At 46.1% G+C, this 19,327-nt stretch overlaps 1 protein-coding gene across 1 annotated transcript; it reads left to right on the forward strand.

Moving 5' to 3' along the window:
* The first annotated feature begins 669 nt into the window (after window positions 1-669).
* Window positions 670-18,225, forward strand: CUTA (cutA divalent cation tolerance homolog). Its single transcript, XM_034752041.1, has 6 exons — window positions 670-1,165; window positions 3,654-3,802; window positions 10,634-10,693; window positions 14,067-14,112; window positions 15,106-15,155; window positions 16,967-18,225. Exons 1-6 carry the CDS (start codon window positions 794-796, stop codon window positions 17,067-17,069), a joined length of 780 nt encoding a protein of 259 aa, XP_034607932.1. The 5' UTR covers window positions 670-793; the 3' UTR covers window positions 17,070-18,225.
* Window positions 18,226-19,327: the final 1,102 nt, after the last annotated feature.

The following is a 19,327-nucleotide window of genomic DNA, read 5'->3' on the forward strand; positions in this document are numbered from 1 at the left end:
GTTCCCCATCTTTTAAATGGAATAATAATAATACCTACATTACAGGGGGTTTTGAGGATTAATTAACTATCCAAACCCTGATTGATTTACTCCAGAGTAGTGTCAATGAAGTCAATAGCATGACTCACCATAAACTACAGAAGGGAATTTTTCAAGGGGCAGAATGTCTTTTCCCAGCATGGAATATAGCCAGGACTCAGGGAAAGTACTGTGGAGTCTCCAACGACCGAAGATTAGTGCTCTGTCCCTAAAACTACAAATCAAAAGCTTCCCCCATAATCCGATTCTTGTGTGTCTAAGAATGGCCGTGTACATCTCCCAGTGCATCTTCAATACCATTCCCTGAGCCAGCGGCCCCCACAGTAAGTGGGGTGATCATCCCTCCCGGGACGGTCCCTTTTATAAACCCTGCCCAAGCCCTCCCAACTTTTGGCAAAACTGGGCATTTGTCCTGTCTGCTCTTGTCAACTTGATCAAACAGGACAAATGCCCTTTTGTCACAAGGGTGGCCCGTGGAGCGCGGAGGAACAGGGGGTGGGGGTGGCAGCGATGAGTGGGGGAGGCAGAGCTCGGGTGGGAGGCAGACAGGGCTCGGGTGGGGGGCGGGCAGGTGAGCAGCGTGTGGGAAGGGGCAGCAGTGCTCCGGGAGAGGCTGGCACTAGCCGTGCGCAGGGAGCGGGGGCCTCAGCCTAGCCCCACCCGGTGTCCAGTTTTCCCTTTGGGAAATATAGTCATCCATGGGGGGGGGGCACTGTAATGCATTCTGCAGAGTGAGGCACAGACTGGGCAGCACATGCTCCTCTCCTGCCAGGGAGCAAATCCCAGCTCTAACTTCGGGCTGCCTGAGAGCGGCTCCGGCTGCTCCGGGCCCTCGCCTTGCCCCGCTGGGCGGCAGGTAGCACTGAGCCGGGTACCAGCCCCTCCTGGCAGCAGCAGGAGGAGTTTCCGTGTCCACTGCAAACACCCCTCCCAGCCAGACCCGCCGCCACCGGCCCCAGCCGCGCTCTGCGCCGAGGCAGAGCAGGTGGAGGGACGGGCTGGAGGCACCGGCCTTGGCCCTGGACTAGGAGCGACCAGCAGGATGAAGCTGGACTGGCTAACTCAGCGCTGCCAGCTGCCGGCTGCCCAGGGCTGCTCCCGTCCGGGGTGTTTCGCTTTGCTGCTGGTAAGATCGCTTCCTTCGTTGCAACCGGCTGTGAGCCCGTGCAGGCTGCAAGCCCTGTGGGCGCAGGCAGGGTGCAGATCATGGACGGGACAGTGCCCGGGGCAAGGCGAGGATGGTTTCCGCTGGTCCCTGAGGCACCAGCTGCCCAGCAGGGCAGGCAAGGAGAGCGGGGGAGCTGCTTAGGGGAAGATGAATCTCTGAGCAAGCGGCACCTCACCTGAACACCCTCCCCACCCCCGTTCAACTCCCCGCACGCTGCGGAGTATTCGTTCCTGTTTTGTTGGGGAACTTCACAACAGAGTCACTTTTCCGGGACACTAATTGCACCCAGCTGAGTGCATTTCCCAGCAAATTTCTCCCTAGCTGTGGGAAAGCTGCAAAGATGCACTTAGCAGAATACAAAACTCTACAAAAACAATGCAGATCCCAAGCCAAGTTATGCTTTCAGTGTTTAGAAAAACAGACCCATGCACATGCCAGTCTGTTTATAGATCAATTCCTGATGCCCAGACATCTAATCCAGTGGGTGATTAGGAGATGCAGATGTAGGGATTGGGGGGCGGGGGAGAGGGACTTCCAAAAAATTGATCTGAGAGAAGAAACACACATATGAAAAATATTCCCTTGTGGACATTTTCAGACTTCTCATTTGATTTTGAAAAAGTTTCTTTCACCAGTGCTGAGGAATCCTTGCTCTACTTAAGGCTGCCATGATGATTTCGTTTAGTGATGCATCAACACTAGAGATGTTTATCAAAAACATTGAATATGGGGATTTCAAACCCAGATCCAAAACCAGCCCTAGGTTTTGTTTTGCAAAACTTAAGTGATGAGATTTTGCAAAATTGCAAATGTCCTGGATTTGACCATCACTTTCCAGTCTCCCATTTTTCAGTGATTGTATGGAGTGTTCGTGTAGCCCCATTGGTCCCAAGATATTAGAGAGATAAGGTGGGGGAGGTAATATCATTTATTGGACCAACTTGAGAGGGACAAGTTTTCGAGCTACACAATCCTGAAGAAGAGCACTGTGTAGCCCAAAAGCTTGTCTCTCTCAACAACAGAAGATCTAATAATAGATATTACCTCACCCCCTTGTCTCTTTAATATCCTGGGACCAACACAGCACCAACAAAATTGCATATTTTTCAGTCATCTCACTGAATTTAGGATCCCACAACGGTGGTTTTTGAATCTAAGTCACTTTAAATATTGACAGCTCTGGGTGTATCCAGATCAACAACCCAGAAATCCAAAAGTTTCCAATTTGGCCTTCACTTCTTGGACAAACCCGAGGAAACAACAATTGCATTGTTGCATCAGATTTCTCACTTCTTGTTGGGAAAAAACAGGAGGGTTGTAAACATTGTATTACTCTTTATTTACAAATGTTGCTCGCTGGGACAGCCTCAAAGGATGCACATATAACTTTCATGGTTGCCAGGCTGAACAGAAGGGAGCATGTATTTCTCCCCTAATAAGGGGAATAGAAGCACTGCTCTACTCTGGCAAATACCCAGGCCAGAATTGGCTCTGTTTTGAGTTAAATGTAAGTTGTCAATGTTCCTTTAACCTTAGCGTGCACACAACCAAATTCATCCATGGAGTAACTCTATAATCAGATGTAGTTATTCCAGGGATGAATTTGACCCACAAAATTAAATACACAGTTGAGATAACAGTGGAGACTGTTCGGTTTCAGTTTTGGTGCTTTTAAATCAGTGCCTGTAACAAACATAGTGTGCAAATATTGTGTGAGTGAGTTATGATTTCCTTCTGTAAATATGTTTTTGCTGTACTTGTCCATAGTGGAGACAGAAAGGCAGAAATTCCTTTAGCAATAAATTGGATACCAGGCTTGCATAAAAATCTGATTATCTTCAATCTCTACGATGCAATTTCTCATAAATCAAACTGTCTGATCAGCCAACCAAACTGTACATTTTTATCTTATTTGCATATTAAGGGCCCACTCTTACAGCTTTACTTCCCTTCAGTATCAAGTCTGAAATAATAGTTTATACTGAAGGTCAGTTCAGCTTGTTCTTGGTTTTGTTTAAAGGATGGGATGTCATTTATCCCGCCAACGAAGTACTTTATGATTCTAGTTTAAAAAAAAGATAAATGTTTTTTATAGTTGTACAGTGAATTTTTTTGTACATGCACATTTTGAGCATGATTATTGCTGAAGCAGGTGGCCCCAGTCTCCTAGGTTCTGTTCCGGACTCTGAAACTGACCCATTTATGCACTAAACCCACTGCTCTAATGTTGGATTGAACCCACTACTGGGGAATGGTTATTTGTTTTAAACATTGTTTCTCTGAACTAAAATAATAAGCTTTATTGTAATAATGGCAACACAAAGAATGGAGACTTTTTTCTTGGCTCATACATACAGTAAATGCTTGGGGTTTCTTTAAAATACAACCTAAATTTGAGGGACACACTTGACCTGGCATTCTCACTGTTGTATTTTGCATTCTTTAGGTAATAACTCTGTCTTTACTGATGTACCCAGTGCTGAAGAGTCTAGGTCTTCAGCTGCACTCTGCAGTCACTGGCAGCTATATCTCGGGAACCCAGTCCATTGCTTTTGTTAACTGTCCCAATGAACAAGTTGCAAAGGATATTGCAAGGTACGGTGTCACTTTCATTGTTGTTGTGCTTGAATAATTCAAAGCCTGGCTGTCATGAAGTAATGGGTTGTTTGTTTCATTTACAATTGTTATTTCTGAGGAGGGTTTCTCCCTTTTTCTCCACATGACACACACTTTCTCTCCCACTCATGCATTAACTCTCTCCCATAAACAGCTGTGTAGAGTAGGAACTCAACCTTCTAAAGGAAAATTGTACCCCAAAAAATATCTATCTAGCTGGTGCAGAATACAGCTGCCTGCCTCCTACGAGGCCTAGGCTAATGTGTGGACATCACGCCTCTTCTCCAATTCCTGCACTGCTCCCAGTCTGTTTTAGATGTCAGTCTAAGGCCTCAGTCCTAATTCTCAAGGCAATTCCTGGATCAAGCAACCACCATGACAGCTGAACTCCTTTGAGACAATGCAGGTCACAAAGCTCAGCAGCAGTGCATGAGGGTGGAGGGCAAATCGTTCTGGGTCAAGGGGACCTGGCTCTGGAACAAATGTTCAGGTGAGATTCGGTGACTCCAGAGCATGCCCACCTTGAGGAAATGTTGCCAAACTTTTCTCTTTCAAAAAGCCTTATCACCATAGCAAGATTGACACTTACAACACTGACACCCAAACACTCCTCCAGAAAAAAAAAATCCTGTAACAGTCAACCAACCAACCAACCAACCCACCCAAAACAGAAACCAACAGAAAATAGCCCAAGCAGAAATTCTACCCTAGAAAGGGTAAAGTGTAAGAGACCCCTATGAAGTCCCCTAGGGACTTTGCTATTGCTATTGACTTTGTGTAGGACGTGCCCAGATGCTACAATGATGGGTGGCAGTATAAAAGCCTAAAATAGATAAAATAAAATAAAGAAAAGAAAACCAGGCCAAAAAAAGAGGGGGTAATGGGGGGAGACAAAATCTGCCACTCAATACCCCTCCCGACTCTAATGCATTTTGCAAGGGCTTCAAATACATCTAGATCATTTTTATTATTAATGTACCATAGATTTGTATGATGCACACTTCACAAATTCCTAGCTACATGGCTAAATAGCTGCTCTGTTCAGAATATTGGAAATGTTTATAGTGGACCGTTAAGTTTCCTGCAACACCTCTTATGAGCTCTGTTCCCTGCTAACTCTCTGCTTGCCAAAAACTCTGCCTCTCTTCCATAATAACAGAATGTTCCCGAACAGCTATTCAGGAAACAATGGGCTACTAAAAGGCATTTTGTGTCACCCTCAATACTGCAACTGCATCAAGTGCGTTACCACTTGATGTGCATGACAAAAAAGAATAACTGTGTATTACTGGGGAGAAGACCATTTAGTCTCTGAAAATGCTTCACATTAGCAGCTCCGCAAACATTTTCTGTCTTTTGTTCCTTCTCTTCCAGGGAAGGGAGAGGAAATAAATCACTCTCTGCAGTTAATGCCCATTGCTGAGATTTAACATTTTTCTTGGTATTAATGAATTAAAGTTGAGCTCAGAGGAATTTGGATTAAGTGATAATGGGTTGTAGCAACTGGCTCTATAGATGAAAGCTGATTTTCCAAAACCCATTAGCTGCTAGTATGGATGTCTTTATCTTTCTCCTAGATTGCTCACTGAGGTCCTTATTCCCAGACTCCGCTTGCAAGTATTTTCTTTGGTGTTTGTAAAGGGTTTCAGATTTCGAGGACTGCTCAGCTGTAAACAAATACAGTTTGGAGGCACACCGGTCAGAGCAAGTTATAACATGAGTGAGTTGCATTGATATTAAAACTGACACTTAGTAGAAGTTTCCCAGTCTTTACAAAATGGAGATTTTGCTTCTTTGCCTGTGTCTGATTTGGGAAGTTGAGTTTTGTGGGTCCATAGGGCATGAGCAGGCCCTGAAGCATTCTGAAGGGGACGTCACAAATAATCTAACCTAAACATATTTCAGGCTAATCATTATCTTTTATGAAGATACAATGAGTTACACCTGAATATTCCATCAGCCCCCAGTTTTGCCTTGTATCTGTGCACGTCTTTTTCTTTACTTTTCTGCTTATTCATATTTCATCTGTCTAGAGTATGAATACAAATGTGTGTTAATGCTGGGACATAGAAATACACATGAAATATCCACCCCAAAGCCATCATGAAGTATACAGCCATTTTCAGTCATCCATCTTCATCTTGTTATTAATATTTGCATTTCTCCCAGGGTCTATGTGTTTCATAGATCTCAGTTCATTGGGAGGGAATGACACCAAACAACATCCCAGGAATTGTACTTTATACTTTTATGGTGCTTTAAAAACTTGAAGTCTCACAACACCTCACAAATGTTCAGGTTTTCAATAAAAAGTTGAGATTTTTCATGGGCAAAACCTGCATTTTCTCACCAGCTGTATAGATCATGTTACAAGTACTAGGGGTTTACAGTCGAAACTAAGAGCTTGTATGTACATCACTGAATCTGAAGGCAGTGGTTTCCCCTAATATCCCTTCTTTCTCTATCCCCTGAATGCTGAGGTGGCGTGCATGCTTTATACAGTTTTCCTCTCCATTTAATTCCAATTAAAAGTATGTTTTCCTAGTTATCTGGTAGTAATCTGAAATGAAAATATCTGAGTGATTATTGTCATTTGCCTTTCAGTAAGGGGCCTCTTTCAATAATTATGGAACAAGCCACTCACCCATCTCTCTTTTAAAATAGAAATGGAGGAGTTGGAATGTCTGGACGTGTTGCAGCCGTCAAACTGGGAACTGCTTCCTATCAGTTGCAAGGGGCTAGTTGGCTTGGCTTTCCGCCATTAAAATCCTCAGCTCAGAATCTGTTCCTGCTGAAGTGTTAATGTCACCATGTCCTCATGCTTCTGTGTTGTATTTTTCCCTCTTCCAGTCAAGCTGCCAAACAAGTTTGCCCCCGAAACTGCTCCTCTCCAGGGATTGCCATCACTGTCAGCTTTTGCCATTAAGCTTTGTTCTATGTCCCTCAGGGTGTCAGACAGATAGGGCAGTGCTAATGTAATAGTAGTGCTACTAAAATACAAGTTAGAGTTTAATATAATACCTGTAGTAGACAAAGATAACTTATAGATCAGTGTAAATGTAGCATTTTTACTGCTATAAAATATGCCAGCTAGAAGAAGGCCTGAACCAAAGCCCATTGAAGTTAATGAAAGACCCCTGAGGCTTGGATCAGGCCCATAATTCAGATACAAAAATCTTTGTTTGTGTTCAGAACTTAACCTGGTTTAACAGCAAAGAAATATAGGTTCAAAGAGCTCACGCTATGTCCAGCTCTTCCCAGCGGTAGCACATGTGCACAGCTTAGTTTATGTGTAGGGTCTATAAAAAGTGTAACGTGTTTTCTTGTGAGCAGTAATCAGATTTTCAAGTAACTACATTTGACTAGGCAACACATTTGCAACTAGAATGAGCCACTTTAAATCTGGAACCTAAGCCTTTAGATAGGTTTGGGGGGGGGGGGGTTGGTAAAGAAGCAAATCATTTTGCTATAACATGCATTTTTAAATGCCCTTTGTCTTCTGAAATGTGTCCATCTCCAAGTGTTCTTGGTTTGTGCCAGTCACCAACACTTCAACATTCATCAGCAATTGCGAAAATCAAGCATGGAAAAATTGTGTCGTTGGCTGGAGACAGGTTATCACCTAGAAAAGCTTTTTGTGGCTACTTATGGATGCATAAGTACTGAACATTAAACATTTGATGTGCACGAGCCACATTTAAATGGTTCCCTAATGGATACCGTTTCACAAGAAGTTATATTGCATTCCCTGTCATAGTCTGTGCTCCTCAGGGACCAATTTCTGACCTGCTAATTTGTAACAAGAATTCTGGATCAAATCTCTGCAGGAGGGACATAAAGAGTTTCCTTAAAGGGACAGCATCAGAAGTTTCTTCTTCTTGTGCTCTCTCTGCTGTTTGCAATTTTCAGTTAGAAGGCTGATACAGACCTTGCCCTTCTGTTTTTCTGTTTTCATATGGCAAAAATGGGTTTTCACTTTCCTGCTCCAATTTATTTTGGCACATAAGTCAATATACCTTTGCGTTGTTTACACCCTTACTTGTTTCAGAGTAGCAGCCATGTTAGTCTGTATCCGCAAAAAGAACAGGAGGACTTGTGGCACCTTAGCGACTAACAAATTTATTAGAGCATAAGCTTTCGTGGACTACAGCCCACTTCTTCAGATGCATCCGAAGAAGTGGGCTGTAGTCCACGAAAGCTTATGCTCTAATAAAATTGTTAGTCTCTAAGGTGCCACAAGTACTCCTGTTCTTTTTACCCTTACTTGTATCAGGGATAGTATTTATTAATTTGTGCTCCCTCTGCTGGCCAATTGATTGATGCAACAAAGTGAAATAAAATCTTGCACAAAGATTGACTCTCTCTTTTGTTTTAAGAGATTTTTTGCAATCCATGGGATATTCCTCGTTAGAGGAAACCCAACGTTAGCCTTCAGCATTATTGCAGAGGACTCCACAAAAGCAATATAACTTACCGGGAAATGGTCACCCATTACAGAGGTGTCACCTGAATACAGGAGTAGTTCCCAGGAACGCCTCGGTTCTAATCCCAGTTCTAATAGCGTCTGCCTGTGTGGTTTGGGGTATGTCCTGTAATCTCTCAGGGCCAGCTTCCTCATCTGTAAATTTGAGATGGGGAGGATACATTCTTACCTACCTTAACTGACTAAGAGGATTAATTAGTGTTTTTAAAGCACCTTGAGGAGAACAGGGCTAAGTATTATTACAGCAATCAGCTGCATCTTTTGAAAAGTGTCCCCCATTCTGTAGTATGTTACTGCTTCTTCAAATCACTTAGTAAGACAAGACAGTATGACCTTGACCTAAATAGTAAAACTGAGTCAGTTCCAGCCATTCACTGGATCGTGTCATTTCCCCCCTTCTGAGATACTCTATGCTGCATGAGATTCAGACACTGCATGGCTAAAAACTCAGCTCCTTGGGCCACCTGCTCATAGTCTCCCCCATATTGTTCCATTGGGGAAGAGTTAAGGTTATTTGACTGTCCTGTGGGGCATGGCTTCACTCCCACAGTCGCCCATGGCTCCCTCAGAAGCTGTGTTGCCATACTCACTTTGGCAGTGGCTGCACCCAACCCGCTCCTCCAGGAGCTGGGAGCCAGCCTAGACCCAAGAGATGCATGGCTTGGAGGGCGACTGCTCTCTGGCATCTCGCCTCCCCAGTGCCCCATGCTTTGCCACGGAGGGGATTTCCCAGCATCTGTGGGAAGAAGAAAATGGAGCTGCTTTTCTCCCCCCTCCACAGGTCTGTCCTTTTTCCTTCCTGCTACTACAGTCTGTGGTCCTGCCTTGTGGCAGGGAGAATAGTAACAAGCCGCCTCCATTGTCTCATGGATCTGGCTGCGGACTGTTAGACAGACAAAGCAGGTCTAATAATAAAGATGTGAAAAGAAGCTTATGAGAATCCAAGCTATCTAAATAGCTTTGCTTTATGGGGTAGGTGACAGATTTGAACCTGTTACATAATTGCATACTGGTCCCATGGCCTGGATGTCGACAGCTGACTTGGGTTAGTTACCGTCTGTACTGATTTAGGTTGCATTTGGGGCAAGTCAGCCTGTGATGTTATACAGTCCTCAATCTACATGTGGTATTTTCACAGCTTGTGACATGAAATCCTCTTTTAATGATAAAAGATTCACTAAATGATATAGTTTGTTTCATAATCCCACCTAGGATATATTATAATCTGGATGGAAGGGAGATATTTTTAACTTGTTCAGAGCCAAAGCAGGTTTGTTTTATTTTGTTTGAAGTAGCTAATAGTGTACAAACATCAGACCCACGGAGGGTTAATTCCTATTCTTTCATTTTCTATTCACTCCTGACTCCTCTGGAATTTTGAGGTCATATTTTTGACCCAAGTATAATTGTTAGGAGCTTAATGTTTTCATTGCCATAGCGCTAAATACAAAACACAGGCCAGAGTTAAAGAAAAACAAATTACAAGCCTAACAGGGCCACGCCTTCAAGGAACGTTGAACACAATTTTGGGGGCAGAGGGTGCAAAAACAAAAAACAAAAAACAAAAAACCAAGCTTGATGGGCTCTCCAAAAGCATAGAGACACTGGTGAGGTTGGTAGGCACAACCTTTGACCTTGTACTCCTAGCCCTCTTCCTACCCTGCCCCACAGTTGCTTCTGTGCTCACTTCTGCCGGCAGCCCAGATGTAACGCACTGGCAGCCCCGCAATAACAAACTAGTCCACAACCAAAGGAGGAAGATTTCAGGAAGGAATGAATTTGGGTTTCAGATTTCTAATAACTTTCTGATATGAAAAGGCCGATGTTGTTAAACCTTTAGTACATGCGATGATTTTTAGTCTGCTGTGCATGCAAGAAGTGGAGTCTCATGATGTGAGTTTATGACTGGGAGTCAGGGACTCCTTTGTCTTAATCCCAGCTCCAATTCTTAATCTCAGCCTCAGTTTCCCCACTTGTAAAATGGGGATAAGACTGATGCACCATGGGAATGGTGAAAGGTTTCATTAGCTAGCATTTGAGACTGCCATCTGTGCCTATGAGTCCTGCATATTACCCCAGGCCAGCACTGATGCTGGAACCTTCAGGGTCTATCAGCAGCACACTGGAGGGACCCTCCCCCTGGCTGAGAGAGTAGGAGACACGCTGAGCTAATCTCAGCTGGAAACGGATTAATCGTGCCTCAGATGTCAAGGCTTGTCACTGGAGGAAACAGCTCAAGGTTAACTTCACAGCTCAAGGTGGAGGAGGGTGCCGGGAATGGAGGAAGTACAGTTTATTTACAAACTCACCTTGTCTGTTCTGTTTAGGGCCATTATGGATAAAAAGCTGGCTGCCTGCGTGAATATCCTGCCAAAGGCCTCGTCTATGTGAGTTGCACTGAACGTTCCTCCAAAGGACATACAAATGCTCGTCTGCAAATGGAAGCCTAAGCCAGGAATAGCAAACCCCAGAGGTGCTGGAGCACCCACAACTGGCTCAGCATCTCTCAGGATTAGGCCAATGAAACCATGCAATCAGGAGACCAGTTTATTCGTAGAAGGCTGCACTGCTTTCCGATTGCAAGACAGGGAGATTATAAGAGTGACCCCTGTACTGCCACAGTGCATTAAGCATATGAAGAATAGGGGGTGGATGGTAGACATGCCCGCCTGTGGCCATTTGTTTATTGGTTACTTAGGAATAGAAATCTTCGCAAAGAGGATTTTAGCCTCTTTCACCATGATTTAATGTGTGTTGTTTCTTTCATGGGACCTAAATTTAGAATATTAATTGATGTCTTCATGCGGTAGGAAGGGGCAGCCTTTGGCCCTGGAATATGGAAACAGCAATAATACTCACAGGCATCCTGGGCCTTCCACCCAGAGATTGGAAACCTTGTCATTAATGAATGAAGCTCAGGACGTATTAATAACCTCATTATTAATAGGTGTTGTGACTAGCGCCTGGCCACACACACAGAGCCAGGACTAGCACAAATCTTCCATTTCCAGTGCCTGAGCCACTGGACCATCCTTCCTCTCCGAGGGCCTGCCCCAAAGCCCAATGAAGCCATCCACTCCAAGGCAGACTTCTGTGGGCTCTGGATCAGGCCCCGAATGCACCACACAGCTCCCCGCCAGCCACAAATCTATCTGGGGTCCCACCCACCCTTTCCTAACCTGGCTGGTAGAGTTGAACAACAGCACTCCAAGGAGAGCTGGTCCAAGCAGTGCAATTCTCTAACATTTCTCCCACTCCACTAATCCCTCAGTAGCCCTGGGCTCACCTGCCCCATCTCAGGAGGAGTCTCTGTTCCTACTTCAATCTCTCGCGCAGCAGTCTCAAGCAGGGTGATGCCATTGAACTCGACTCCTGCAGAACCATCCTACAAAGGGGATCGGTTCTGGGTCCAGTTCTGTTCAAGATCTTCATCAATGATTTAGATAATGGCATACAGAGTACACTTATAAAGTTTGCGGATGATACCAAGCTGAGAGGGGTTGCAAGTGCTTTGGGGGATAGGATTAAAATTCAAAATGATCTGGACAAACTGGAGAAATGGTCTGAAGTAAATAGGATGAAATTCAACAAGGACAAATGCAAAGTACTCCATTTAGGAAGGAACAATCAGTTGCACACATACAAAATGGGAAACGTCTGCCTAGGAAGAGTACTGCAGAAAGGGATCTGGGGGTCAGAGTGGATCACAAGCTAAATATGAGTCAACAGTGTAACGCTGTTGCAAAAAAAAAAAAAAAAAAAAAGCGAACATCGTTCTGGGATGTATTAGCGGGAGTGTTGTAAGCAAGACACAAGAAGTAATTCTTCCACTCTGAGTAGGCCTCAGCTGGAGTATTGTGTCCAGTTCTGGGTGCCACATTTCAGGAAAGATGTGGACAAATTGGAGAAAGCCCAGAGAAGGGCAACAAAAATGATTAAAGGTCTAAAAAACATGAACTATGAGGGAAGATTGAAAAAAACTGGGTTTGTTTAGTCTGGAGATGAGAAGACTGAGAGGGGACGTGGTAACAGTTTTCAAGTATGTAGAAGGTTGTTACAAGGAGGAGGGAGAAAAATTGTTCTTCTTAATCTCTGAGGATAGGACAAGAAGCAATGGGGTTAAATTGCAGCAAGGATGGTTTAGGTTGGACATTAGGAAAAACTTCCTAACTGTCAGGATGGTTAAGCACTGGAATAAATTGCCTAGGGAGGTGGTGGAATCTCCATCATTTGGGATTTTTAAGAGCAGGTTGGACTAGGGTGACCAGATGTCCCAATTTTATAGGGACAGTCCCGATTTTGGGGACTTTTTCTTATATAGGCTCCTATTACCCCCCACTCCCTGTCCCGATTTTTCACACTTGCTGTCTGGTCACCCTAGGTTGGACAAACACCTGTCAGGGATGGTCTAGATAATACTTAGTCCTGCCATGAGTGCAGGGGACTAGACTAGATGACCACTCGAGGTCCCTTCCAGTTCTATGATTCTACGAATAGCTCCTCTCTGTTTTCAGAGCGGTGTGTGATAATCCGTGTTAAGGCTGGATCCTGGTTACACTTATGCGCACACAGCTGTTTTAGCCTCCTCCTTCCCAGGCCAACTGAGCCCCTAGCGGCTGCTCACTAGCCACTCTGATGCCTCCAGATGACTTCTGGCCTCCAGCTCCGGGCACATGGGTGGCATGATGGCAGCATTCTGCCAAGAGAATTGTTCTAAAAGGGCACGCGTGTGATCAAGGAGATTTGCCCCTGTTATTCCAGTCCTGGGCCCCCAAACAGCCCCGGCAACGCGCTTTGCTGTTCCCTTGCCGGTCCACACCCCAGCATAGCTCTGCCAACTCACCTCATTCCTGACATTCAGACTCCCCTCCTAATCTTGCCCCCACCCAGTTCTGCTGAGGCACCTCAGTCCTGACCCATGGTAGCTCCAGCCGCTCCAACACCACAGACGCTCCCTCATCTACTCTGTGTAGACCTAGCCGCAGGCAAGCAGCCGGACATTTTCTAGGACGATAAATGTTCATTTTTCATAAATGCAGTGATTGCCCTCAAGACTGTCACATCCCATGGGGGTTCTGACATGGAAGTAATTTAAAATGCTTACAGTCGCCTGGTACCTCGGGTTTTCCGGCTCAGATCAGCAACCAGCTGCCAGATTTGTCCTTGCTCTGCAGGCACGTGGCTCAGGCAGACAATCTACCCCTGAACGCTCTACCCTTAGTACATGCTTATAAAGCCCCTTAGCGTGCTCGGGAAGCGAGCCTCTTTGCCCGTAAATGTCATCCAAGGCGTTCATTCCCTACTGTGTCCAAACAGCCAGACGTAGTTCCCAAACTTGCAATGCGCTCTGCTTGGGCAGAGCCCTGTGCCAGCAGAGAGCACCACCGATCTCACTGGGGCTCCACATGGATGCAAGGGTCCACCTGGGCTGGAGCTGGGCCATACTGAGCAGGGGAGAAAGCGTTTAGCCAGCAATCTGTCAGGTTTGTGACTCCACCCTCAGTCAAATCCACAGCAAGTGATTAGAAAATGTGACATTTCTAGAATGACACAGAACAAGATAAAGAAATGTGACCTGGTAGCATGCACTGAACAGGCAAAAATCAAACCCTAATAATACTTAGCTCTTACAGAGTACTTGCCTTCAGCAGATCTCAAAGCATTTCAATGTCTTTAATGGATTTTAATGCCGAGCCAGTATAAATGGGACTGCAGTCATTTACTGTATTTCTTTCTTTCTTCTTCTTCTTTTAAATCTAGGTATTTTTGGAAAGGGGAAATAGAAGAAGCCACTGAAATACTTCTAGTAAGTGTCTGGTCCTGTGTATGTAGTAGAGAGACATGTTTCTAAGAGGGGCCCCGTTTCTGACACTCACCTACGATTAATTCAAATATTATGAGGAGTTGCGGGGACGGCTCCAGCTCAGGGCAGTAGTGGCCAACAGTCGGTACCATCTGAGGACTGCGTGAAATGGATTTGGAGGTTCTCTCTCCAGTTCCTTGAGGACAGGGGTCCACATCACAGAAACCCCCAGCAGAGACACCCTGACCTCAATGGGCCACAATAGGCTGAACTCTCACTTTGAGAAGGTTCCATTCAGGTCAGGGCACAGCAGCAGGCAAGGAGGGGGAAACGTTTACTTTGCTAAGCAGGGCTGTCAGTCCAGCATTTTTCCTGCATGTACGTGGCTAGAAGCACCAGCCCCATTGTGCTGGGCACTTTCCAGACACATAGAATGATTGAGTACCTCCTCTAAAGAGTTTACAGTCTAAACAGACAAGGCAGGGGAATTATTCCTCTCCCTGTTTTACACACAACACCGAGCTCTTTTATAATTCATCAGTAGATCTCAAAGCACTCTACAAAAGGAAGTAATTGTCATTATCCCTGAGGCACAGAGCAGTGAAGTGACTTGTCCAAGGTCACCCAGCAGGCCAGTGGAAAAAGCTGGGAACAGAACCAAGGTCTCCTGGGTTGTAGTCCAGGTCTCTATCCACTAGGCCACACTGTCTCTCAGATGAGAAACTGAAGCACAAAGAGATTACATGATTTGCCAGACATTCTGCTGCAGACAGTGCTAGTGTATTTCAGACATCTCCCATGGGACTCTAGCTCAAAGTTATTTGAATAATTTGCATATGCCATAATATTGCCATGAGACTTCTTAAGTGACTTTAATTCCCTCAAGAGAACTAAAGTAGATGCTGTCAGCATTAGTGTGGAAGAATCATGTGTGTGAGAACAATTCCACTGTCCCAGATTATATTTCTCTTTACATCGTCTCTTTTTCTTTTACAGTTAGTGAAAACCAGGACGTCAAGAATAAGTGAATTATCGGACTACATCAGGTGAGGCTCCTGCCTGTTGCAAATGATATTTTCCCCCTCAACTAAATTTGCCATCTCTAACTCAACCAGTCAGAGGGCACAGTTACTTCCTCCCAACACCCATGTGTAGTTGTTTAGCTCCTTGACTGCTTCTGCAGGTGCCAAATATCACAGACATCATATCAATTCAAAGCTTACACTAAACTGAAAAACTAGGTAAAGCCCAGCTGGTTTCTAGTTGAAATTGAGTCCACATACCTCAAAAAAGTCTCTCAGGTTCACCAACATGGACGGAACTTCAGCTTTTGTGTTGTAGCCATAGGGAATTCACGGAATCAGTGCAAAGCTAGGTGAAACAGAGTGGTTTGGTCTTAGTTGTACCTTTGAAGGAAATATTTTTCTCACAACATGAACAATGAGCCTGTGGAACTCACTGTCACAAGATATCATTGAATTATCAAGATTCAATTATATGGATCCACTGATATGGATAACAAGAATATCTAGAGTCATCGTAAATAAATAAGAGCTTCGGAGAGGATATCAACCCTGATGCTTCAGGGCTTAAGTCAACCTCTAACAAGGGGGAGGGTAAGAAAGAAACTTTCCCTTAAAACAGGTGATCCTATGATTTGCCTACTTCAGGGTTTCTTTCATCTTTCTCTGAAAGATCTGGTCCCGGCCATGGTTGGAGACAGGCTGCCAGGCTAGATGGGCCACTGGTCTGATCCAGTCTGGCAATTCCTGTGTGTGAATGATTCCCTCTCGCCCCTGAGCAGCCCCGTGCGGCTGGGTGCCCAAACACCAGGGTACTATCTCACTTCTCTTTTGGGGGCCCTAAGGGCTCTACAACAGACTCTCTTACCCCAATAACACCCCTCTTTGCACAAAACATAGTGCAAATAATCCATCCCCAAACACATCCATTTATCACACCCACTGCATATAGTCCCTAGAATCCCCCAACACCTAGCTCATCACTGTAACACATACCACAGTCCAGCATCTTCCACCACACCACGCTCTTCTTCAGTCCTCTCCTGTCGTGCCAGCGTGGACATCTCAGTCCTTCCAGCAGGAGTGCCACTTCACTCTTCCCAGTAGGAGCCCACCCTCCCACAGCTTCTCTGCTGGGGGTTCCTCTTCATCGGGGAGCATCCACCACTCCCTGGTTCCATTAACCTCTCATCTCAGAAAGGCCAGCAGGTAGGCCCTTCCATTGCTCCCCTGGCCCACGGCCCCCTTTGCTTCCAGCTCTCCAACGTGCAGACGTCAGCCGCTCCGCTGATTGCCTGCCTGCCTTCAGCCTTCTCTGGCCCTTGGCTTCAGTTTGGAAGCTAGCAGGCAACTCCCTTTGCTGCTCTCCTACCTTCAGTCCTTTCCAGCCCTCTAGCCTTTCTTCCGGTTTGGAGAGACCATTTGGGAAACTTCTCTGCAGGCAGCCCATCTGCTACCCCCCTCCCATAGCTTCCATCAGAGACCTCCCACAGGTGCTGCCCCATTCACTTAACTGGTCAAACTGGCAACAGCTGTACTGGCATAAAGGAGCTGGACCATCTTCATTTAAAGGGGGCAGCCACCCTGTGATGCCGTGTTTACTTAAACCCCAAACTCACAGCGAAAAGCTCATGGATTTTTTAATCTACATGATCTGAAGAGAAGGGCCACAGAACTGCTTTGAAGTCAGAGGCAGAGTCTGGAGGCCCTTCTTGAAAGATGCTCCTGTGACCTGAAAGCTCCTTGTTTCTTGGGGCTGTAAATAAGATTGAGCTTGTTCCTACAGCAGAAATGATCTGCTCCCATTGGGGGGCTGTGTGTATTTTCCATTTTAGATCCATGCATCCCTTTGAGATTCCTGAATTTATCAGCCTGCCGATAGACCAAGGAAACCCCCTCTATTTAAAATGGATGGAAGAAGGTGTCCCCGATGACTAGCTGGACTGCTCCATTCTGTTCTCCAGACATACCCAGCGTTTCCTTCCTGCCAGGCGTAGAGGACATTTGCTTTGGCGCTCTAGTCGTCTCTCACTGGAGGTGGGACTGGTGCATACATACGGAAGGACAATAAAACCCCAAGGGAATGTAGGTAGCACAAGCGCCTGGGATTTGGAATTTGACTCTTACTTGAAATACAGTTTAATGGACACGCCTCGTTTGTGTAAACCTACATTCTACTGAGCATTTAGCAACCATCGTAAGTGGAGCCTGAAAGGGCACAAGTTGTCCAAGAATAGTTTCAAAGTTGTGAACTGCAGGGTCTGCAAAGGGGTTGTGATGGGCTGTGAGCTCCTAGGGAGACGCTATGGCTATTTATAGGACCACCGGGTGAAAATGCACACGATAGGCCCCAGCAACACAGTCCATGGAGAAGGACCAGAGTTCCAGTCCACTGGCTTTCAGGGGTTGGCTGCACTGCAGAGGAGGCATGTGCAGCCCCAGTGACAGTGAGCCGGCATGATCGCTGGTCTGTCTGCCTCCTGAAGAAGGATTGCTGCAAAGTGGGGGAACCAAAGATGGGGAAGGTCCTGCCGAGCCCTCTGTCCCGCCTGCCCAAATGAACGTAAATCAGGATGCAGCAAAACAGCCCACGATGCACCAGATCACGTCATCTCCTGCTGTGCGGCACCGGTTGCAGCAACATGTTGCTTTGCGTCCTGACAAGGCAGCCGAGGCAGTTTAAAAACAGCCAGCCATTCAGAGTGCTGCCTACTGATCCCAGGCAGCGCAAACGAGGCCCCACTGGGGTGGGGAGAAAGCTGGACTGGGGGACGCGGCTGACAATCGCCTACTGCTTCTGGGAAGAGCACAAACGGTTAATGCTCCCCAGAGCATCCAGCAATGCCTAACGGCAGCAGGGAGCCAGTGAGGGCCAATGCCATGCTGCACAACAGTGCCAGGCTAAGGAGACAAACCTGGTCCCAAGAAAAACTTCCTTCTGGCTGAAGCAAACACTTTCTCCCTTGGCAGCATGTTGCACTGCAAACAGAGGCACAGGCTTTCAATAGATTAATTTTATTATCAGGTAAACTATGGAACACTATGTAGTAATTGATGTGTCCGAGACATTAATAAACAGAAGTGTTTCTTACTCCTGATGCCTGGTTTGCTCTTAGACTTTTGTGGTTATGAAAAGGCCAGTTGGGCCGAGAGGGGCAGGCCTGCTCTGGCATTGATCTTTCTGGGAATGTGGGGGTGGGGGGTGGATTCTGCAGCACGCTCTGCCCTCGAGTATGTGGGCCAATGTTTGTGGTGAAGCCACCAGGAAAAAGGGTTCTCTTTGAGAAGGACTGGGACTTTTGGCCACTGTACTGCCAAAATGTTGGCTGTGGGTGATAACTACAGCCTGGGCCTGCTCTTGCTCCCATGGGTCAGTTCTGCCAGTGGTTTATTAATTCACGCAGGGCTTGATCTAAAGCTGAGTGAAGTCAATGAGAGTCTCTCCCTTGGCATCAGGGGGCTTTGGCTCAGGCCCGTAGTGCTGCGGTGGGTGACACTTTGCAGGTGTCAGTTGATGTCCCTGCCCTGAATGTAAAGTATACAGGTAGCACACAGAGATGTCGGCATGCTGTGGGGTGGGATGATAACACTGAGGGAGCAAGGGGCCAATAGGAAGGGGAACGGGTCTGTAATGGGAGCAGAATTGGGTCACTTGAAGTGTGCTTAAAATCAGATTAACCCTAAGGGAGACGGAACAGGGCTAGCCCTGCTGCAATTGCTTGGCAGATGCTGTCAGGGCTGAGGCAAAGGATGCAGCGCTGGAGAATGTCTGACCACTGGAACCACCGCTGCATGTATCTGCCAGTCAACAAGCACTTGCAATGAAGCCTGGCTCTAGACACTGGTGGAGAGCCATCCCCCGCTCCGAGCTGCAGTAAAGTGGGTTTCACTCGCTTGAAGCCAAAAACATAAGAACAAGTCAGGGGAGGAAACTTGCACAGTCTGAAATTCAATGCGAGATGTGCACAGGCGGGGTGACATCACTCTCCCTGTGCTCATTAGCACTTGCAGCCACTCCTACCTACTCTGAATCCTACCTACTGGCACTTTGCTGTGGTTTTAAATGGGCCCTGGATGTGCTAAGCTGCGGAATTAAAGCTACTTTGCAGAAAAAAGGTCAGCAACCAGCAAATGGGAAAGAGATTTATTAGTGGGGTTGAAGGGCAGATTGGCCAGGTCCCTTCATTTTCTAGTGT

The sequence above is a fragment of the Trachemys scripta genome, chromosome 17 (genome assembly GCF_013100865.1).
Source record: "Trachemys scripta elegans isolate TJP31775 chromosome 17, CAS_Tse_1.0, whole genome shotgun sequence".
Lineage (NCBI taxonomy): Eukaryota > Metazoa > Chordata > Testudines > Emydidae > Trachemys > Trachemys scripta.

Coding starts and splice junctions, on each gene's coding strand:
- CUTA (XM_034752041.1), top strand. CDS start 794: ATGCTCCTCTCCTGCCAGGGAGCAAATCCCAGCTCTAACTTCGGGCTG. Junction 3,803..10,633: donor GTTGCAAAGGATATTGCAAG/GTACGGTGTCAC, acceptor TGTTCTGTTTAG/GGCCATTATGGATAAAAAGC. Junction 15,156..16,966: donor GAATTATCGGACTACATCAG/GTGAGGCTCCTG, acceptor TTTCCATTTTAG/ATCCATGCATCCCTTTGAGA.